Below are 23,038 nucleotides of genomic sequence, written 5' to 3' on the forward strand. Positions count from 1 at the left end.
CCTCCCTCTTTTTTTTTTTTTTTTACTCCAGTGTCCATATATCAGACTAACTCACAGTGCTAACACTTATCATGAGTAGCTGTAGCCTTCAGCAAATGACAAGTTTTACCATTTGGTGCAGTAGATTTGGATTACAAAGGAAACTGTGGTATGCAGAACAGTCATAGAGTCATCAGTACAGAGCCTCAAGTTGTCCTGTTGGGTATGAGCTGACTTGTAGCTGTTAAATTTTACTTGGGGCCTGTGTACAGAATCAGTGTTTGGTGCTGTCCCACTCTAGACTTATGGATATGTCTTTAGTGAAAGGTCTACTATCTATCCTCCGCCTGCTCCCAGAACTGTAATTTGCTCCAAATTGAAGTCTGTGTCTCCATGGTTACCAGTCCCACACTGGGGTGGGAGGTGCTTATATTGTTGTCATGGAGACAGGGTTACTTAGTGTCCAAATTAACATAGTGTGTCCATTACAGCAATATACGTCTGTACTCAGCAAAGTGGATGTCATTGCTAGGAGTTTGTGTAAGGAAGTGTGTGAAGGTTTTCACCAGTTCTGCTGCTTTTACTTGTGGAAAAACTGATTTATATAAGTCATATGACCTTGTTTTCTCAAAGCCCAGGTTTCCTGCTGCAGAATAGATTGGGGTTTTTTTCTCGCCTTGTTGTTGGTGCTGGAAGTGCATGTGCATGCACAAGCGTGGGGTCCTCTGGCTCAGTATGCACGCTGTGTATTGGTAAACAAGCAGTTTGTTGCATGGGCATGTGGAAGAGTTCACAAGAAAACATTTTATTAACGTGACACTATGTACTTCCTTTCATCCTTTCTGTCTTTCTTTCTTATTTACTGTACTTGGGGTCTTGCCATTTTCATAAAACAAGCTCAGTTGAAATTAAAAATTGAACAAAAACAGAAGCAAAAGAGGAGTTGTGCATTAGAGCCAGCTGAGGGTCAGGCTCTTGTCAGAGTCCATAGAGAAGAGAATACCACAGGGTCATCTGAGCCGGCATCTGTATTCAGAGAGGACACTCTGAACTTTTAGGGCTTCTGGTCTTATCTCTGTTGTCAGCTATGAAATCCCGGCAGTACCTGCCCCCGCTGACCTCGAAGAAAGTTGCATGACAGCATTTGCTCAGTAAAAAAACAAAAAGAGTTGTGCAGCATGTTGGAGGCTGATGGTGGTTTTACCTTGGGAATGCATGTATTTGGTCAGCATGATCAAAGGAAGAAAAACAAATGACACACTCGCACTCACTCAGAATACTTTTCACACAATGCAAGTGATATTGCAGCTGTACTATTTGGGTAGAGTTTTCAGTGTGTGTACAGTTTTTCTTCCATTGTGAAGTTTTTAATCCCTCACCCGAATGCTGTCAAGTATTCTGAATATTTGAAACTAAAATTGTTGAAGTGCCACGCGTGAATTTCCTCAGTTAGATCTACTAGCATGTGGTAAAAGAATGCTGCTGTGTGAGTGGCCTGAGGTGGCAATGGTGTTCAGAGCTGCATCCCAGTGTGGTGGTTTTGTACAAAGGGTGTTATATTGTAAGTATTCCTCTGTGTTTGCTGATGGAGCCCATCTTTGTGTTTTTTCCCTGTACCCATATTGTAGCTGCGACTGTCTAACATCTCAATCTGTTTGAAATGTCTTCTTATCAATGTTGCGCTTACTGTTAATGTTTATGACTGTTGTTTGATTGTTTTTTTTTATACTGCTGCCATCTTGTTCGTCAATGTGCCGCTTGGCTCCAGTGGAGACACACACCAAAGCATCAAGATTCCATTCCACATTTAAGCGCCAAATAGATCTTTTTATTCATTACAGGCATTTAAAATCATTCTTCTGCAAACAGAATCTATGATGTAGCAATTACATATGAAATGAATAATTCATCGGTGCATATAGTCTTCTAAAAAGTAGTTTTACCCATAAGCAATGAATAACATATTCGGAACAACTGGTAAATGCCGTTAACATTCTGTATAGCTGCTTTCATGACTTTGGTCTTTGTGTGAAAGGCCAGTTTCTTGTCTTTGAGAATTGTTTGCTGTGTGTCTCCTGGTCTGTTTTGTCTCTGCTCACAAAAGCACTAATGTCTTGTTTTCAACCAATCGCTCATTGATAACACGGACCACACAAGAGTCCACGTTCCAGTAAGTAAAACTGTCCGTTCAGCTCTCTGAATCTCTCACTAACGCCTGCCTGATTTTCTTAAATGGGCATCCTGTGTAGTATTCTGTTCGTCCTCTGTCCTGTACCTCCAAACTCTCCAACCTTATTTGATTCCTCATTTTTTTGTATCTGTTCCACAGATTTCATTCTGCATCTTACTCATTTTGGTTATTAAAGTCGCACAATTCCTGGCTTGATTAATTTATCACCTAACATTGTCACTGAGCCAGTAAATTGCTTCATGTTGATATGAAATTGCTCTTTGTTAAGCAGCTTGAAAATCAAACCAAAGCACTTGCTGTGTACTGTGACATTCATTTTTCACCACAAACATTTTTATTGCTAATTTACATTAAATTAAACAAACGGGAACCTAGAAAATAGAATCCTAAGACCATGAAAACACATTTAAAACACTAATTTGAGTCAAATTTGCCTTCTGGTGAATACACAGCATGCAGACCAGTTGGATGTAGATACAATATGACTTTGTTGATAATGAATTGGCTGATTCTCCATATTGACGTGTTATGTTTTCTTTCTTTTCTCAGGGGAAGCCGGAGGAGGCGGCCCTACCTGTACAGGAAAAGAGCCATCCACCGCAGCCGACCTACCTACCACTGCTCCCTGGAGGAGGCCCAGGGCAGCATCAGGGAGGGCCGCCCACCCCCACCACTCAACCCTTCTAACTCTTTCATGTCTAGGAGAGAGAGAAGAAAAAGGATGACGATGTCAGTGTGGGAGCAGAGGACCAGCCAGCTGCGGAGACACCGCCACATGTCCAGCCGAGAGATCCCGTACAGCAGCACCAGCGAGGAGAAGGATGGGCCTCCTGGTGTAGCCCAGGCCCAGCACGGACATCCGCTGTCGTTGCACCGCAAGGCCATGCAGCACACACTGTCCGGGAGTTTGAAGCATCCGACAGACCCTCTGGCCTCCCCATCCAAGAACCAGGCTTCCTCTGTGTCTATGGATGTGCCCGTGAATGCTGCACTCTCTGGTGACATACCTGAACCTCCGATGTCAGTGCCAGAGTCAGGGAATCTTGGAAACATGCCTCTTTCTGATGCTTCTGTGTCTGTGACCATACCAGAGTCCCCTGAATCAGAGCCCGTCTCTGAGAGCAGAAAACTGGGTGTTAATCAGAGTCACAACACTGTCAATGAACGTCGGAGCCCCAGGTTGAATGATGAGCGCCAGCACAGGGCAGTGAAGAAGTTCAGACCACCAGATAACCTTGACACACTGAGCCCTGAGATGGGAGTTCATGGTGGGATCAGGGGCAGGAAGGAATTGCATCAAAGTCAGGGGCCATCTCTGGGGAATGGAAGCAACTTGCCGAGTGGCTCGGTCAGCAGAGAGAGGAGAAACCATGGGAAAACTGGGGAGAAGGAAGTGGAGATCAAAATGGAGGAAGAGGTGTCCAAACCTGAGGAGAGTGGGTGAGACAAACCAACATCTCCTACAAACTACTACATACTCCATACATAGTACATTCACTTGTGGAGTGACAATTTATTGACTATGGCTAGAGAAAAGTTTTTTCGGCCTTTGAATCATTAGGACACTTAATTGTAGATTAATTAGATTTGTTTCTCCTGCAAAGTCAACCACCAAAAAATGTCTATAAGAAATGAGTCTCACTGTTTTTCCTATAAATCTCATTGTGCTGTGATGATAAATGTGGTAGTGTGACTTCACTCTGCAGAGTATTACCCCATCACCCTCTTAATTTACACATCCGTACAACATTTGGTGTAGCTTCTCCAGCTTTGCGACCTAGACTGTAGATTCACTATCCAACTGTCTCAATCTGTGAGTATATCGCTGTCCTTTACACCTACAGACAGGGTGACAGGAGCGAGGGAGGGGACACTAACCCACCAGACAACCAGAGCCATGTTGGTGACCAGTATCCTGAGAAGCAGGAACAGTCGCTTCAGCGATCAGACCTGTGTCCACCTGCCATCCTGGAGGACATCAAAGATGAGAAGGAGACAGAGCAAGACCAGGACGAATCTCAGCTTAGCTCCAGTGTGATTATCGAGGTTTCCGAAGTTCAGTCATCTATGGAGCTCTCCACAATCACAGGTACTGGTACAACTGTTAGATTTTTTTCAAGTGCTGATTAGGAGACGTTTTTCATACTGGAGCTGGTAACACCGGGAGGCACTTTGTTAATGCATTTGATTGTTCATGACCTATGACATTTCTACATTTACTATTTTACACTTACCTCAAACAGGTTTCATATCAAGAAAGCAATAGAAATGATCAACAAGTGCTTATTAATGGGAACCCTTTTCGCATCTCAGTGGGTGAACACACCCCTGCTGAGCTGCCAGCACTGTTTCATTTTCAAACTGGAAAAAGTACCGCTACTCTTCTGGAAATGTCAATTTTATTCTAAACTCTTGCGCTAACTTTTATTTTTTTTGAATGAATGTGTAATGAGAAATAGGCCATGTAGTGGAGAGTCATTTTACAGCCACTACACCTAGTTTAAATTGTAGCCTCCAGAGTTCAGGCATTTTCAGAAGCAGTGAGTCATATCATCATTTAAGCCAGTCCCCATAGTTCACCATTTGGCTCACTGCTGCTTGACTCAGTCGATTCCCACCTGATATTTTCCAGATTAAAATCATCTTATTTAGGCCATCTTCTCATACTGTCCTAGTGAGAGGCATAGGACAGGACTTCATCTTCTTCTCTTGTCCTGTAGTCAACAGTAAAGACCCTGAACCCTGTAAATCAGAGAAAGAGGAGGCAGAAGAGACAAATCCTGTCAACGCTGTGACCCCAAACAGCATGTTCATCTTCAAACCTGACAACCCGTAAGTCACTACTAACCGTGCTTCTCACCGGACTATGTCCTTTCAGTAGCAACGACTCCTAGAGGTGTATTTCTTCATAATGTTGGGGTGATGAGGTAACAATGGTACTCTGGACTTAAACTGCCACCAGTATTTAAACATGTTCAGTCTTTTTTGGTAATGTTTTTTAACCCTGTGATCAGTTTAAGCCTGCAGTCTTGCTCTTACTAGATGTGGCATCTGATCTCTGGGTCACTTCTTCACTCTGACATCTGCTCTTCAGGGTGCGTCGAGCGTGTCACTATGTGGTGAACCTCAGGTACTTTGAAATGTGCATCCTGCTGGTCATAGCTGCTAGCAGCATAGCGCTGGCAGCTGAGGATCCCGTGGCCACCTCCTCTGACTGGAATAAGGTTTGTGCCTGTATGTGTAAGCTTATATGTATTTATCATCTGTGTGACACAGGGACAGCTGTAACATTCACTCATTAGAAACCAGAATTTTCTGCTACTGGTGCCCCAATAACCTTTGGTCTCGTAGCTCCCATCAGCTGCACCAAGCTGCAAAACGACAGTAAATACAAAAGACAACATTTCACTTTTCAAATGCAGTCAGAAAACCTGGGTGTTTACAGGAGCGAGCAAACTTGTTATCTTGTGTTGTATTACCATCATTTGTTTAATGCTGAAAATCAAGTTGAAAGTCTGAAATGAAACATCTGTAAATGTCATGAAATCAACACAAGTTAAAGGATTCCATTTATTACTTGCATCCTTTTTAATCCATTTTTAATCTTTTTCTCTGACTGATCTATCCCACACTCTGACTTCATAGGTTCTGCGTTATTTTGATTATGTGTTCACTGGAGTCTTCACATTTGAAATGATTATAAAGGTGAGTAACTGTGTAAAGATGATATGTCTTGTTGAACTCCAAACTATGGAGCCATAGAAACTGAGGCTCTGGAACTATAGTAAAAGTCCCTTTTGTGCGTTCCTGTACATTTAAACAAAAATCATGGTGATTGGGGTTAATTTGTCAGTTAACAGTTTAAAAGCTAAAGTTTGTTGTTGAGATACAGTTTTCACACATGATAAAACAAGGAGTTTCCAACTGTTTTGGCTTTTGGCTCTTAAAATTAAGCTTTGTCTGCTTGTGGCCCTTCATTTCTGGTTGCATACTATGTGTTTTCACTTGTTTTATTTCAGTAATTTATCTTGGGACTCCTGAGCCTCAGTTTGGGACCACTGCTTTATCTTAGTTTACAGTAACAGCTTTGTCAGAACTCAGCTCTTCAGGAGCTGGACTCTGTAATGTTCCAATGCTGAAGCAGAAATACCTAAGACTGCATCAATTCAAAGTTGGAAATGATCCTGGTGAAGCACATGTTCTCATAGCCCACTCTTGACTTGTCCTCAGATGATTGACCAGGGTCTGATCCTTCATGACGGTTCCTACTTCAGAGACCTGTGGAACATCCTAGACTTCATTGTGGTGGTGGGAGCACTGGTGGCCTTCGCCCTCACGTTAGTCACATGATGTGTTTTAATTGCTCACATTACCTAAACATACTATATGTGCGGGCATCGAAATGTCTATAAATCAACTGTATTTTGGCTTTGACACTGTAAATGAGTGTTTCATTTGACGTGTTCTGGCATAATGTAGTCCTCTCTTCCATTTTGTATATAACTGTTGCTATACATGTCCCTCTCTCCTGGTTTTGTCCGTCTGTGGATGGTGCCCCTGTGGGAATGACCAGCAGCAATGTGATGGGGTAAAGGCCACCAAATCTATCACTATTAGATATTCTCATGTTTAAATATGCAACATTCAGAGTGCAACTTAGGTAGAATGTGTAAATGCCCTTCAAAGATAGATGAAGAAGGTGGAAAAAAAGTTGAGGAATTCAAATACCTAAAAAATAATGATACTTGCTACGCTGCTGTGTGTGGTGCTCACAGTACGGTCTCTATTTTTGTGAACAGAAATAACAAAGGGCGGGACATTAAAACCATCAAATCTCTGAGAGTGCTGCGTGTCCTCAGACCACTGAAGACCATCAAGAGACTTCCTAAACTCAAGGTCAGAGATTTTTTGCATCTGTTGTTTTTGTTTTTCATGCTTGTTTTATTTTGTTATGAGCTAATTAATCAAAAGAGACAAAACTGACCAAGTGAAAGTTAAAATGACTAAGAGATGATACAAGTTACCTTATATGCTGTGCAATATGTGAACCTTTGGTTTGAAGTTGAAAACGCAAATTGGGTAATATTTTGACCTGAGCAAACATCATCCATCATGGCTACATTCATTTGGCTGATGTTGGGTGCATGGTAGGGAAGAGCTCAAGCCTGGAAGTATAATAGCACACACAGTTTTTCCATCCTCACCACTGTTATGTATCTAATAGTGTTGTTGTAATACCTGCAGTTTAGTTGTGTGTATGTTCATGAATTGTGTCCAAACACACACTGATGCCAACATACTATACTCTTTTATCCTTCATCGCGGTATGTTGCAGACCTGAGAGCAAAGACAAGTAGACAGGTGAGGTGATAAACCGTGAGCCATGACCACTTATGAGCATCAGGACATAAATGTTGTGATGTTGTTAGGGCTGAGACCCAAACATGACACGTCATCTGTCTACAGGGAGAACACAAGGATGAGAGGAGAGGAGATAAGAAATCACAAAAACTGAAATAGTCAGGAGCATGCAGAGACAGAAGGATAACACCATTCACTCAGAAATTATAACAGATGTACACCTATAATTTCATCTACTGAGAGGGGGAATAAAGGCATGTTGGGTAAACATGAACCTACCTAAAGGCTTTTGGTAATAGCTTTGCTTGTTTTCATCTACAAACTACTAATTGCGTGCTGTTTCTAATACTACTGAACATAGTAAAAGCCTGCTGCATTTCTTTAGAGTACGGTAATTTATCTTTCAAGCAAACATTTGGTGGCTGTGGCTCAGGAGGTAGAGTGGGTCCTCTCCTAACTGGATCGGTGGTCATTCATATCCCGGCTTCTCCAGTTCATATGTCAAAGCGTCCTTAGGGCAAGATGCTGAAAGTTGCTTCTGGTGGCTGTGCCATCAGTGTGTGAGTGTGAATGTTTGTGTATGTGAATGTAAAATAATGTAAAAGCATGGCTCATTGCATAGAAAGGGATTATACAAGTGTAAGACAATTTACATCGGTTTAATTTCACACCATTAGATATTTAAGTTTTCTCTTTTTGAAAATTCTTTTTCTTTTCAGTTTCAATAATGAGCTACAGTATAGATGACAAACATTAAGCATCACACTTTAGCTTTTGTACGGCAGTGAGTTTCTCACAAGCATTCATACACAGCAGAACAGTCCCTACTTGATGAAACTATAACTTTCATTCAATTATTTTTTATCCATTTCTCCAAGCAGAGAACAATATCTGACTGCTGCTTTGACTTTGCTCCTGCAGTATCTGAATTGCTGCTCCGACCCCCGTCCTCGAGCTCATTCCTGTTTTATTTCTGTTGTGTGGCCCTCTCTTCCAGGCGGTCTTTGACTGTGTGGTGACATCTCTGAAAAATGTCTTCAACATCCTGATTGTCTACAAACTTTTTATGTTCATCTTTGCCGTCATCGCTGTTCAGCTCTTCAAGGGGAAGTTTTTCTACTGTACCGACAGTTCAAAGGACACACAGAAGGACTGCCAGTAATGCTCATCTCTTGTCTTCTTGTCTCTTAGTTGCATCTTTTTGCCTTTTCTCTCTCTTTTCTCTTCTTGTATGTACAGTAATTCTTTTTTTGTGTTTGTCTTCTTCTTTCCTATCATTGTTCTGTCTTTCATCAGTCAATTCAGGAAATTCTTCCAAGTGCTGCTAAAACCTGATGCCAAATGTTAATAAAGCCATATAAAAGTGTTACAAGCTTGTCTTAAATTCTACTGTTTTTATCATGTCTTTATTTTCTGATGTACAGTACCTCTGTTGTCTGCTGTTGTAGGGGATACTACATTGACTATGGGAAGGACAAAAAGGAGGTGAAGCGAAGAGAATGGAAGAGGCACGATTTTCACTACGATAACGTCATCTGGGGTCTGCTCACCCTCTTCACTGTTTCCACTGGAGAGGGATGGCCTCAGTGAGTGTCTGACTAATGTGTCAGTGCTAATTCTAATGCTGGAGGAGGAAGCTTAAAAAGAGCTTTCTCTCACATCAGTTCCCATTCTTAGAGGGCATTAGTTTTCATGAGCATTGAGACCTTTTGACATCTGGCTTTTTCTTTGGTAATTGTCACATCTGACCTTTGATGAGGGAAATATAATAGATGTGATTAATTTAACAAAGATTTTTCCATTCTTTACCTCACAATAAGGTTACAACAATATTTCACTGACAGTGCTTGTGGGTTTTTACTGTTCTAATCTTCATTATTGGACTTCTGCTGTGGGGAAAAAACACTTAAATGATATCCCCTTCCAAATAGCCAAAATAACATTGGAGCCCCACCCAGGTGAGCATACACACAGGTAGCAAACCAACATAAAGTGTCTTGGTAAGGTGTTGAGCCACAAGCTTTACATGTCTCTGGACTCTACTGGAGGGGATGAACACCATTCTTCCAAAAGATAGTCCCTCGTGTGGTGTTTTGATGATGGTGGTGGTTCAAAATCTCCCATAGGTGTTCAGCTGGGTTGGGATCTGGTGACTGCAAAGGCCATAGCAATTCAAAATAGGAGTTTTCCTGCATGCAGCTTTTCTTCTTGGATGAAGTATGCAAGAGTTATGCTTTTTGTGAATGATTTTAAGCAGTTTATTGTATTTTCACCAGGTGTTGCCTTAAAAGATTGTATTTCTGTCTCACTGGGCACAGGGAATTTTTAACTTAGGTTGCTCATGATTTTATTAGCATGATTATTAGCATTGTGTCTTTGTTCTTTCAGGGTCCTGCAGCACTCAGTAGATGTGACAGAGGAGGACCGAGGTCCGAGCCATGGCAACAGAATGGAGATGTCAATCTTCTACGTCATCTACTTTGTTGTCTTTCCTTTCTTCTTTGTTAACATCTTTGTGGCTCTCATCATCATCACCTTCCAGGAACAAGGAGATAAGATGATGGAGGAGTGCAGCCTCGAGAAGAATGAGGTGAGAGCAAACGCCTGCTTTGTCTCTGTCTGTTTTCCTACAGTATGTGTGGCTCTCAGACAAAACAACAGCATTGCTTGTTCAGATGAGGATGAGCAGGCATCAGTATAGATGCAATCCTGTGATCTGTTCAACTAGGAGGAATTTCAGATGCTTGTTGACTGGTTTTTCTTAACACATTTCTTCTCCTAACAGCCAAAGATGTTAAAGGCTAGTCATGGAAGAGCTGAATCAATAAATAAAAAAACACTCCCTTCCAAGAAACACAGAGCATGATCACTGTGCTTCTAATGACCACCAAGCTGTGCTTCATTTCTCGTCAGTCTCATCAGCCTTTCCCATGTCAAAGATGTTTTGTTTTTCTTTCTTCTTTATCATTGTTGTTACCCCTCCCTTTCTCCTCTCACTTATGCAAGGTATAGAGACGAAGTTTAATTTGTAAAGTCAAAACAGATGAAATGTTCTTTTTTTGAAAATAAGTCATTGTTCCTCTAGAAAAGGTTTATTCCTTCTGGTTTTCAAAAACATGCAAAAACAAAGATTCTTGTTAAAAGAGAAACAGGATAGTTGCTTGCTGTTTTATGCTTCTGCCTTTCTACTAATTCTTTCTCGCTCTTGTTATGTGTATTTCAGAGGGCATGCATAGACTTTGCCATCAGCGCCAAGCCCCTGACCCGTTACATGCCCCAGAACAGACACACTTTTCAGTACCGACTGTGGCATTTTGTGGTGTCACCCTCTTTTGAGTACACCGTCCTGGCCATGATCGCTCTCAACACCATTGTACTGATGATGAAGGTGAGGAAAAGTAATAGAAAAGAGAGAAAGAAATCACAGACAAAACCATTTTCTGCATCTCTCTTCTCCCTCTGCTCTCACTCCGAAAAATGATGTCACTTTCTGCCTTTCGTTGTTTGCTAACAGGAAAAACGCACCTTGTGTTGCTTCTCGGCACGTCTTCTGTTACAGACTTGTGACAGTTAACACTTTGGTTTCAAAATAAACCAAGATGTGTCACTCCTAACTAGCAGCATGAAAGCGATATGTGCTTTTTGGTACCACGTCAACACAATGTGATGTTTGTATGTGGATGAGGTTACGTTTTAATTTTTTTCCATCCCTCATTCATTGCTCTCACTGCTATTTATTTCCTGAATTGGCCTTTTCTTGGACTGTGCAGGTCATTCAGAGTCAGACAGACTGACGCGGGTGACTCAGCCTGTATTAAATATTGATTTATAATATTCAGGGGATGCTATTTAGCATGACCCCATTAACTGTGGCTGCTGCCCCTAGGGGAATGACTCCCTTTATAGTGCGACAGATGAGAGGTGTGCACAGACTGAGGTACTATTTATGGATATGGAAGAATCTTCCATCAACCGGTAGTTCTGCAGAATGAACTGACGTTCACACCAACATCAAACTGGTTTCATGGGGCTGAGGTGCAAGTGGACTGGTTAGGGAATATTCCACTTTCTTATCCTTTTCAAACCACAGATTTAGTTTAACCTCTGCTGCCCTTCTGTTTTCAGTATTACTCTGCCCCGCCGACGTACGAGGCTGTACTGAAACACCTGAACACAGCCTTCACTGTTCTCTTCTCTGTAGAGTGTGTCCTCAAGATCATGGCGTTTGGCTTTCTGGTGAGAGAAAAGAGTAACACACAGGCTGCATGTGCATTCAAGAGCCTCTTAAGAAGTGACATTTAAGAGTCTTTCCTGTTTTTTTTACAGAACTATTTTCGAGACACATGGAACATTTTTGACTTCATCACTGTCTTGGGCAGCATCACTGAAATTGTGGTAGACTTGCAGGTAATTGGAAGTGTCAAGTGTAGTTTCTCACACTGAGTGTAGGGGGAAAAAGCTGATTCGTAATCAGTCCCCTTCTCTGCATGCTTTTTCCCTCCTCACTTTTATGTATTTATGTAGACATTAATACTGTATCACTGTCATTCTGCCAGTTTCTTGACACAATCAACATGAGCTTCTTGAAGCTGTTCCGAGCTGCTCGTCTGATCAAACTGCTGAGACAAGGCTACACCATCCGGATACTTCTGTGGACCTTTGTCCAGTCCTTCAAGGCTTTGCCCTACGTCTGCCTGCTCATCGCCATGCTCTTCTTCATCTATGCCATCATCGGCATGCAGGTCAGAAGCAGGAAAAGGAGATACTTGATCAGTCTCTGTCTCTCTCTAGCAATAATGTTTAACATGCTGTGGTTCCCAGTTTTATCCAGTGTCTCTCAGCACCGTATGTGTTTCAGGGTGAAAGGTATTTACAAATTTTGCATGTTTTCTTTTTGCATATGTGTGTGTGTGTGTGTGTGTGTGTGTGTGTGTGAATCAGGTGTTCGGGAACATAAAGCTGAATGAGGACACTCATATTAACCAGCACAACAACTTCAAGACCTTCTCTGGTGCTTTGATGTTGCTATTCAGGTAGGACACCTTGGTATTGGCAGACTTTATCAGGGTAGACACAACCTTGGGAGCTATTCCAAGATCAAAACACTTTTTCGCTTGATGCTGTATTTTATCCAACAGCTTTGATTCGGTACTGCTACTGTTTATTACATTTTACATTGACTAAATAACATTTATTTAAGGTCGTTTTAATGTTGTTACTAGGTTTCAGTGATAACATTTTTGTAATCAAGGGGCTAGTCAGAGTCGAGGGCTGAAAGATGCTGCAGTGAAATGACTGTCTGGGCCAAAGTGTTGTGTTGATAATATGTTTATTTCTCTACATCAAAGGGAAAGTTTGTTTGCATATGGCATAAAGAAACAATCCACACATTAAAACGATATAAAAATTTTGGCTCTGGCTATCTAAAATTTGTGAAACTACACATGGCAGTATAACCTGTGACACTTGCAGTAAAACTAAGCTAAAAGCAACTGTATAAAACATTAACACTGACATTATGAGAAATATAAAAATTCATTACTGTTGCATACAGTATGTGCTCTATGTAAGTGTGCATTTGACTACACAACCATATCTTGGGTTCAGAGCATCTAAGCGCTGTCTCTGAGTGGGTGGTGTGAGTGCTTGAAGCTTTGATTGCACCTTCCAAATGGCAGACGTAACTGTGAATAAACTGTGAACTGGACGGCTCGAGTCGTAACCAACTCCTCCTCCTCCTGTTGTTTAATGTGTGTGTGTCCAGGAGTGCTACGGGGGAATCGTGGCAAGAGATCATGTTGTCATGTCTGGGGGGTCGTCATTGTGAGACAGACCCTTCTCAGACATCTGACCAGGAGGGGGGCTGTGGCTCTGACTTTGCCTATTTCTACTTTGTCTCCTTCATCTTCTTCAGCTCCTTCCTGGTAAATCAAACAGACTGCAATGTGCCATAGAGCCATATTAAAGTTTTAATCTGGTTTTTAAAAGTCTGTGAAGAGGTTAAACTATCCTGTATTTTCTGAATTCATTGACTCATGTTAGAGTTTTGTTTTAACCACCTTCCACTATTATTTAAATAAATGCTGAGGCTTCTCCTTCCTCTATTTGTCTTCTGTCCAGATGCTGAACCTGTTTGTGGCTGTGATCATGGATAACTTTGAGTATCTGACAAGAGACTCGTCCATCCTTGGTCCCCATCACCTGGATGAGTTTGTCCGGATCTGGGGGGAGTATGACCGTGCCGCCTGGTCAGTGTTTCAGCCCCATCACTTCCCTTAAAAAGTGCAGCCTGTTCATGTATAAATGTCAGCTTTTTATTGACATTAAATGATAGCCTCAAGTTGGAATATAATACCTATATTTTTAAAATTTACATTAACACCAAAATGGTACAATACTCAAACATATACCCAGGGACTACAGGACTCTAGCTGGTTGTTTTGGTACTTCCTCCATTTCTTCACACAAGCATCATTCAAGGCACCAATATATGACAGTACCAATTCTGGTTTGTGCATTTTTTATAAATACACCACTAGAATACTCTACTATTTCAGTGGGGTTAGAAAAACAAATATAACTGTTTAAACAGGACCATTCAACAACCTTGGAAAGCTCTGAAACACAATGAGCTATATCTTCTCTCTGTCTCTTGATTCATGCTGAGTTGAGGTCTCACACACACACTGTGTCAGATATCAGATACAAAAAGACATTTTTGGGTGTTGTTTTAGTATTTGAACAAGTTGCACCACAGAAAATAACATCAGATACCATGCCAAACATTTCCACCAGCACACATTGTTTATGTCTTCTAATAAAGTAGTTTTCATGTGAAGATTTTATATATTTTTTTGCATGCACCACAGGTTACAAAAGGCTTAATGGTGTTATGTCCAAAAAAATCCTGCTGTTTTGATTTTTTTTCTTTACATGTGTAAGAGGCCTCCATTTAGGTCATTTCACCCTTTGTGTGGACCAGAGCACAGGTCTGTAATGACACACAACTAAAGACCTGTATGTTCTTTCCAGTGGTAGGATCCACTATAAGGAGATGTACAAAGTTGTACGCACTATCTCACCTCCCCTGGGCTTTGGAAAGAACTGCCGGAGGATCCTACCTCACTTCCTCCCATCCCTCCTTTCTTTCCCTTCGTCAGCTTTCACTGCCTGCTTGATCTTTAGGGGTGTGTTACTCAGGTCAAAGAATGATGACACTCCAGTCTCAAGGTACTAAGGCACAGGATGTCCCTCATTCTAGCAGATGTACGAGTAAACGGACATACTTCTAATCCAATCCAAGCACTTGAATGCATAAAAGCTTGCTGTTGATGCAGTCTGGGGGAAGCCTGTCTCTTTCTACCTCTTGGATCTGGTTTATACAACACTATACATTGTAAGTATTTGATATTAGTACCAGATCCAGTGAGGCTGTCATTCCTTTGCTCATCGTGTGTGAGGTTTTCTCTGCTTCTAGATTTCTATGCCCTGTCAGCAGCATAGAAAGAACACAATCTGTTCTGTTTCTCCTACTTGCTCTCTCCTCCTGTGTGATGCCTTAGAATAATCCTTTCTCTTGTATCTCCTCCATCCTTTTACTCTTCACCCTCTCCTGTGCTCTTCCTCCGCCCCTTGGGAACACGCTCCCCGACGCCTCCACGGTTATTCAATTTCTCCTCCACCTCCAACATCACCTGCTCTCCCTGCCCTCCCTCCTTCTTTTTTCCTCTTTCTCATCCCCATCTTCATGGCTACCTGGCGCCCCCAGTGGTCGTATCCATTATACTGACATGTATGAGATGTTGACCAACATGTCGCCACCTCTAGGCCTGGGCAAGAAATGCCCCTCCAAGGTGGCATATAAGGTAGACTAAACACTGGAGACTAACAGGCACTGCCTTCATCTTTGAATCAGCGAGGATCAGCACTGTTAAAGCTCATTTTGTTTGTCATATGTTGGAAAAGCAAGGCCTTTTTTCTGTTGGTGATATGATGCAGTATTGCTTGTTGAAACAGTTTTAAGTTCCAGTATTTTTCATTGGCAGATATATAGCGCTACAGCAATGATTTGCCTGTGTTGCTTTGCATCTTGGCAGAGAAAACTCTATCTGTTTGGTGGTATCTGACAGATGAGTCTTGGTAGAGTTTATTTTTCTAAACCACTTACAAGGCTTTATTGAGAAACATGTTAAACATCTACATGCTAAATATTGTCTGCTGTGAGATATCCTCATGTCTTTCATACTTACTGTTTCTCACATATTTCTGTCTGCATGTGCCTCCTGCCGCAGCCTCGTGTTACACCTGTGTTTTATGCACTGTATGTGTAAGTGTGTATGTAGTTTGCATGTATGTGTGTGTGTGAGAGAGAGAGAGAGATTTTGTAAGCATGCTCCATCACAGATAAGTGGCATTCTCTTGCTGCACAGTGTCTTTTGTGAGTTTTACAGCACATACTGTTTAAATCTTCCTTTACTGAAGGACAGGGGAGGACATGCACACTGTTTTTGTTTTATGTAATTTTTTTTGTGACCTTTGATTACTTTGTCCTTTCCGGTTACATTGTTTCTTATTTCTCAGCCGTGACACAATAATAAGTTGTGAAAACTGTTTCTTCTTCAAGTAATTATCTTATCTTAACAATAATAGTACAACAATAACTATGTGCCTGTCCTCTCTGTCCTTCTGAAATTAGTATAGTCAAATTAATTTAATTAAAACAAGTCATAAATGTATTAGCTATTTGCAAAGTAAGCTGATGATTTAAGGTTAAATACTCTTAACTTGTTTATGTTGTTCTTTTGTGCTGATGCCCAGAAAGGCCATGGTTGCTCATTAAAAATTATGATTTAAGAATTGTTATTATCTCCCTAACAGATTGATGGGTGACTTGGCAAATACTGACAATACTCGTGTTGGGTGTTTCCATATGAAACAAGCCTTATTTAAATGTTTTTAATAGTTAAGTAACACAGTGGCTTTCCTGCCTATGTCCAACCCTGGTAATCTCAAATCTGGTCTCTTCAGTTATAATTTAATTGTAATCTCAGGGTAGTGGTTCATCAGGATCAGAAAATATTATGAGTCACTACAGCAGTTCTGGGTTTCCTGCTATTGCAGTTTGTTTAGTTGTAGTGTTTGTTGTATTCCTGGGTTGTTACTGACTTTGATGCTTTCTCTGCTGCTGTCAGCGACTAGTCCTGATGAACATGCCTGTGGACGATGACATGTCTGTCCACTTCACCTCCACCCTCATGGCCCTTATCCGCACTGCCCTCGAGATCAAGCTCGCCAGAGGTGAGACCAAATGTCAAAACCTTATAAACACGCATTTACTGTGATGTTAAATTCAATAAATGAACTGAAATTACATCAAGAGTGTGTGTGTTTCCCTGTGTCTATTTTGTTTTTTGTGTTTGGCCACCTTGTGTATGTAACTGTTACACTCCAGGAGGGGAGGATAGAAATCAGATGGACCTAGACCTGCAGAAGGAGATTAGTGTCATCTGGCCTCATCTCTCTCAGAAGACACTCGACCTGCTGGTTCCCATTCATAAAGGTGACATCAACTTTACACCTGCACCTTAACAATATTTCATATATCAAAGAAAAGAAAGACATGTACGTTTTCGCCGTCATTGTAGTATAATGGTATTTCACTTGATGAAGAGTCATGCCCATGGGCTATTGGTTTCTGCTTCCTCTTCCTCAGCCAGTGACATGACGATAGGTAAGATCTATGCTGCCATGATGATCATGGACTACTACAAGCAGAGCAAGGCCAAGAAGCTCCGACAGCAACTAGAGGAACAGGTGCCTTGTATTTTCATTCTAGGTTCATTTCATTTAATTTTGTATTATGAACAATTTGGCATTAAATTTTATTCTCGCGAAGCACTTACCATCCATTGCTGCACAGGACTCGTCTTTTCATCTTGGCCATTATTTATTTATCTTTTTCAACTTTCACTTTGATTCCGGACCACTTGTGCTGTATATTGTATTACACACCTATGTACAGTAGGTCATATTTTCAAGATAATTTCAGTATTTGTGGCTTGTTTTAATTTATTGCTCCGACCTGTGTCTTTCTTTCTCCACAGAAGCATGCTCCTATGTTCCAGCGTATGGATGCCTCGTCACTGCCTCAAGAAATCCTATGCAATGCCAAATCCCTGTCATTCCTAAGGCACAGTGCTGGATCTGCTCTGTAAATATTCCACTTTTAGTCTCTTCATGCAGTTGTTTATGCTAGCTTGTGGATATTTATGGTGGCATTGTTTGAATCTGTTCACTTTTAACAACCTTGTATTGCCCTATCATCATCAACAGTAACTGACAGATTTATGATGGTATGATTTGCAGTCGCCCCGCGTGAGTCTTTGCATGTGTCCTTTCAGCACTAGAGGGGGTTTTGTGGCGCTCAGCCCCATCTCTCCCCAGGAGATGTTCATGCAGCCACTGTCCTGCTCCAGAGAGGAGAAGGAGGACGAGGATGATGACAGCTACCGTTCACCCTACCACCCCTATCTCCACCCACGTCATCACCACCACCATTTACACACACTGGTAAATGCACCAGTGGCAAATGGCACCTCTTTTTCTTGTATATCGTCATAGAAATGTTGCCTGAAACTGAATTTTTGCTCAGCATGAGCTTTCAGCAGCCAATCACTCACTGTAGTAGCATAATATTTCATTTTTAGAGACTGAATAAAATAGTAGATCATGTTCCATGCAACAGCTGTATTAAAATATACACTGTTTATTACTAAACTTATTTGCTTTCATTCAACCATTTTATCATAATGTTATAGATGTTCAAGTTGTCCTGTGTTTGATTTTTAAGACTTTTCTTCTGTGGTATTTGTGTAGGTTCCAGATGTAGTGGAGTATAACCAAATGATGCAGCAGGACAAGCAGGACCCATCAGTTATTAAGTCACCTCAGCGGACAGCATCAATCAGAGCGTCCTCCATGCCCAGACTGGCTGTTGATCCACAGGTAAAAACAAAAAGAGCAATTGCAGTACCTTTATTCAAACCTATATGCTTACCAGGTCTTGCATTAGAAAGTGCTTTAAAAATCAATAAACAATTAAAATTCATGGCTGCATATTTGACTGCATATTTGTTCGCATATGTGAAAACAGCCAATAGTCATTTTGCAGAGTTTGCTTGGCACATAATCAGATCAATATGTGTGGATTTACTGATGAGGTTTTATGCATGGTTACTTGTGATTCTGTATCTTGTTGTCCTGTGTGTATGTAGCCGGGGATGTCAGCAGACGGTCAGCTGATGAAGCGTTCTTTTTCTACCATTGGAGATCAGTGTGTGAACGGGCTCTGGCAGGAACAACACTCTCTGGAGAGAATCAGTCCAGACAGCACATACAAGCCTCAGCAGAAGAGCTACAGAGGTCACAAACAAGATAGCAGCTTTGAAACACCTGTGGATTCATGTTCATGTCAATGTTTTATCCTGAAATTTTAAAATTGAATTTTGAAGCTTGTTTTCAAGGCCTGTGAAATGAATGAAAAGAACATACTCTGCGTCTCTTTTGCAAACTTTATTTCTTCCAAACTGTATCAAAATCCAGTTACTTCTTAGCCAAAGTTGACTGATATGACACCGATTTAACACTTTTGGCTGCAATAACCCTGGTCCCTGAAGTAGCCATTTTGATTTTGCTTGGGCATTGGATACGAATATTGAAATAATTGTAAATCAAATGCAAATTATTTCAAGATGTCGAGTGTTTGTGTGTTTAAGTCCAGCACTGAGATGGACCAAAACCAGACTGATGTACTGGTATACTTTGTTAAATCTTTGCCTAATTAATACATTCCTGAATGTCAGTTTTAGTGTAATTCTTAAAAATTTCACTCAATTAAATGATTGTACCTGTAAATTGTATGATGAAAAAATGACTGACTCGGCCTTTAAACTGCATCATGTGGGAAGTAGAATTTTTTTATTACACAGTATCTTTAAAGAGGCGCATATTTTTCTTTACTTTGACCTAAAACATTTTATTTGCTTTACTTTTCCATAACACATCTTAGGGCCAAGAATCAACCACAGAGAAACATGTAGTCATGAGAGAGGGCGATCTAAGGAACGGCGCCACCTGCTGTCTCCTGACGTGTCCCGCTGCAACTCTGAGGAGCGCAGCCGAGACCCTTCATTTGAGAGGAGACAATCCCGCTCACCTAGTGAAGGACGCAGCCAAACCTCACAGAGACAGGTGGGAGTACAGGGGGCTAAAATTACACCTAAGCACCAGTTATAATCTGTGACTGTAAAAGAAAACCAGTAATATTCTGCCTCTCCTGCAGAAGGAGGGTGAACACATCAGGCAGCCCTGCTCACTCAGCCTCAGAGTCCAGTACCCCTCGTAATCGGCGCCAGCTACCCCAGACACCCTCTCGCCCGCGGCCTTATATTTCCTATTCCCCTCTGGTCTGCCGAGCTCAGACCTCTGCCACACCAGCAACCTCCTCTGAAGGACAGACCCAGCCTCAGGACGGCCCTGATGGTTCTACAGAATCCTCGTGGAAGGTTGACAAGGAATGTGAGCCCCTGACTGCAGGTCAAGGTTCATCTGACAGTCAGGCTTCACTACCAAGCCACTCATCTCCTCACCGCTACATCTCAGAGCCCTACCTCCCGTTTCATGAGGACCTCAGCGGAGGCGAGGCAGGTGGTAGGCAGGAGACCCTTACCTTTGAGACTGCCATGGCAACCAGCCTGGGGCGGGCCAATGCCATAAGCTCTGCCCCTCAGCTCAGACACTCCTGGCAAGTTCCTAACGGGCATTTCCGGAAGCACTTGGGCCAGGCGAGTCCGACCGGAGCCAGAGAGCTGCTGAGTGACACGGATGAGGATGACCGCTGCTAAAACCCAGAGAGAAAGAGGAAAGGGATGCACAGAGCAACTGGGCATCTCAGAGCAGTTCCACACGATACCACGAGGCTGTGGCCCTTCTGTGGCTCTGAGAGCTTGTATTCCCAGCACCAGGAGCATACTGTAACAGACAGGACTGAACACCACTGCTATTTACCTGGATACTTGGATGTTTACAACATGTCTGTTTGCAGCATGTTCTTGTGTGCATGTTAATTGTAGCTGGAGGGAGGCTATAATGTGTGAACATGGGTGAGTGTTTATGTGCGTGTGCTCTCAATAGAGAAAATTTGCCAAATAAAAAGAACAGCTGAGACTGACAGTACTATAAGTAGCCCACTGCAGACAAATCCACATGTTGCCAAGGCCTCCCATACAAGTTAGTGTTTTCGTTGTTATTTGAACAAAAACATGGTGAAACGTCAGTTCAAGGTGTCCAATCCCTTCACTGAATCTGAGAAAATGGTTTAAGTGCTATTTGCATAGGTGAATATAGAGGGAGCATGTAAAAGTTATTATGAATGTATCTGAGCTTTTGGGTCTTATGTTCAGGTCATTTGAGAAGGTTGCTGTTAGTCCTTACTGTGCATAGTTGTAAGAGCAGCATTGATACAAGGGTTGATTCAGGCAGATTTTACCAGTTTGTTATTGACAAGCAGCCATTTCTAAAAGTTTGTGTTTACAAAGAGTTTCCAAGTGCTCATGTACATTATAAAGGCACTAATCAATGAATAGCCAAAACAGGAAATGAAGTAGCAGAAGTGATTTAAACCTCTCTTGATGGTTGAGCTATTTTCTCTCCTTATGTGAACATAGTAAGAGTGTACATTCATCTGCAGCACAGTATTTTGGCTCTGTGGTGTGAAAAAGATGTAGAAGATCTTGAACATATTACAGCATAAGAGATGTTTTGTCTCAGGATACTGGACCATTGGTTTTGTGATAAATTATCTTCTAAATCTTTAACTTGTCCTTCAGATCTTGGACCTGATATGAATACTTGTAAAACTTAGAAGGACTAGATGAGTCTCTTGACCTTACACCATACTCAGCATGATATCCAGTGGCAAGACTGTCACAAGGCCTGGACCAATTGTGATTTCAAACAGGGCCTGTGGTCCACATCTATTCAATGGACTATAATGGCTTTGGCCTGAGGTATAACCATCAGACAGCCCGGGCAAAGCCAAATGTAAGTTCATTTTCCATGTTTTCATGCTGGATAACCACTGCCGATGTCACATTCCAGATGTGACTAAAGCCATTTTTTTTCCTGTACATATAGTCAAGGATGCATCTTCTTCAGGATGTGCTGCCTTCTTTCACGTGGTGATGAAAATGGTGAGAAATTAAATGTCGTTTACATATAAAGATGCAAATAATTTCAACAACATGGATACTTTTATAGAAGACGAATCAATGGCACATTATGGGTTGTCTCTGTGTTAACTACCACACTGTTTCTGTCACACTTAAGTCTATGCTTTGGACAGTAGACACGTGCATTATATATATATGTTTTGTTTGTTTTTTTGTTTTTTTTTTGCTTTTTGTGCTACAGAGATATAGGAGAATAGTAATGAGAAGCATCTTAGAGCTGCCTGGTTTTTCTTACTTTAAGGAGATTTTACGAAAGGTGCCAACATTATAAAACATCAGGCAGAGAGATGTTTATGCTTCTCCACTCCCAGAATTCACTATTGGTATATTTTAACATTCCAACACTTTCAAACATTTGTTGTTGCCCCCTAAATAAGATGTATATTTATATTATGTGCTGCTATGTTTCATAATGTGTTGTTTAACATGTTTCTGAAATGTGAACACAGGATATATCTGGACTGAGAATTCACAGGTCAGAAGAGATCCCACCAACCTGCTGGAGCCACAGACAGAAAGTCCTGACTGATGAGATCTATTTTAGCAAAGAAACCTCATCTGAAGTGTGTTCACTAGAAGGCTCAGTTTGTACTGCATACAGGTTAGGTTAAGGTTTTAGCCTGTAGGTTATAGGACCGTGCTTAACGTGTACAGTGCAGCCTAGGACCTAAACTTGATGTCTGTCTGTGCCAAACAGCCTAATCTGTGCCTGGGAACATAAAGAGTTCCCTATCAAGCCTGGATTTCCTAGATAGAGACGCTTTCTGGTAAATATGTAGTATAAACTGTACAAAATAAATCCATGTTTAATTTAATGCACTGTTTATACTTCATTTTAATCATCATGCCTGTTTATGACTTTGACAAAAGAAGTGTTTACATATCTGTTTAACAGACCATTAAAGAAAGATCACTTGTCTTTCCTGTACTGGGTGACATTACTACATTTGAATACTTTTTATGTACATTTATCATGTTACGAGTGTTCAGTATTGTGCTCCACCTTTTTAATTTTATATCAACTTATCTACTTACTGTCTGGTTTCAATAAAGGTTGTAAATCCTCCCAGAATACTTACAAAGCATCAAAAGAGGAAACAAATGAACAGCTATCAAGTGAGGATTGCTTAACTGGAATGATCTACATGGGTAACCTAGACCGGACCAGGTAGGAAGGTTTAAATGCATGACATTTTGTGATGATGTGAAATCATCTCTG

General features: G+C 41.3%; 2 protein-coding genes across 4 annotated transcripts in view; both read left to right on the top strand.

Moving 5' to 3' along the window:
• cacna1ea (calcium channel, voltage-dependent, R type, alpha 1E subunit a) overlaps nt 1-22,764 on the top strand; it is an 89,213-nt gene extending 66,449 nt beyond the window's left edge. The window contains exons 22-52 of the mRNA XM_020612995.1: nt 32-75; nt 1,065-1,108; nt 2,035-2,149; nt 2,720-3,610; nt 4,015-4,259; nt 4,891-5,002; nt 5,265-5,394; nt 5,816-5,875; nt 6,401-6,507; nt 6,747-6,758; nt 6,970-7,066; nt 8,529-8,689; nt 8,980-9,117; nt 9,920-10,121; nt 10,755-10,919; nt 11,657-11,767; nt 11,858-11,938; nt 12,088-12,273; nt 12,473-12,564; nt 13,296-13,455; nt 13,652-13,779; nt 15,300-15,396; nt 16,723-16,828; nt 16,983-17,090; nt 17,244-17,344; nt 17,635-17,741; nt 17,932-18,100; nt 18,407-18,535; nt 18,805-18,952; nt 19,599-19,780; nt 19,879-22,764. Of these exons, the coding sequence (XP_020468651.1) occupies nt 32-75; nt 1,065-1,108; nt 2,035-2,149; nt 2,720-3,610; nt 4,015-4,259; nt 4,891-5,002; nt 5,265-5,394; nt 5,816-5,875; nt 6,401-6,507; nt 6,747-6,758; nt 6,970-7,066; nt 8,529-8,689; nt 8,980-9,117; nt 9,920-10,121; nt 10,755-10,919; nt 11,657-11,767; nt 11,858-11,938; nt 12,088-12,273; nt 12,473-12,564; nt 13,296-13,455; nt 13,652-13,779; nt 15,300-15,396; nt 16,723-16,828; nt 16,983-17,090; nt 17,244-17,344; nt 17,635-17,741; nt 17,932-18,100; nt 18,407-18,535; nt 18,805-18,952; nt 19,599-19,780; nt 19,879-20,433 (4,983 nt within the window). The 3' untranslated portion in view covers nt 20,434-22,764. The remainder of the gene's footprint in view (nt 1-31; nt 76-1,064; nt 1,109-2,034; nt 2,150-2,719; nt 3,611-4,014; nt 4,260-4,890; nt 5,003-5,264; nt 5,395-5,815; nt 5,876-6,400; nt 6,508-6,746; nt 6,759-6,969; nt 7,067-8,528; nt 8,690-8,979; nt 9,118-9,919; nt 10,122-10,754; nt 10,920-11,656; nt 11,768-11,857; nt 11,939-12,087; nt 12,274-12,472; nt 12,565-13,295; nt 13,456-13,651; nt 13,780-15,299; nt 15,397-16,722; nt 16,829-16,982; nt 17,091-17,243; nt 17,345-17,634; nt 17,742-17,931; nt 18,101-18,406; nt 18,536-18,804; nt 18,953-19,598; nt 19,781-19,878) is intronic.
• A 117-nt stretch (nt 22,765-22,881) lies between these two features.
• Nucleotides 22,882-23,038, top strand: part of LOC109967478 (collagen alpha-1(I) chain) — a 30,549-nt gene continuing 30,392 nt past the window's right edge. For all 3 annotated transcript variants that reach the window (XM_020613060.1, XM_020613062.1, XM_020613061.1), the window contains exon 1: nt 22,882-22,987. The gene's annotated coding sequence lies outside the window, so the exon portion shown is untranslated. The remainder of the gene's footprint in view (nt 22,988-23,038) is intronic.

The sequence above is a fragment of the Monopterus albus genome, unplaced genomic scaffold (genome assembly GCF_001952655.1).
Source record: "Monopterus albus unplaced genomic scaffold, M_albus_1.0 scaffold129.1, whole genome shotgun sequence".
In the NCBI taxonomy this organism is placed as follows: domain Eukaryota; kingdom Metazoa; phylum Chordata; class Actinopteri; order Synbranchiformes; family Synbranchidae; genus Monopterus; species Monopterus albus.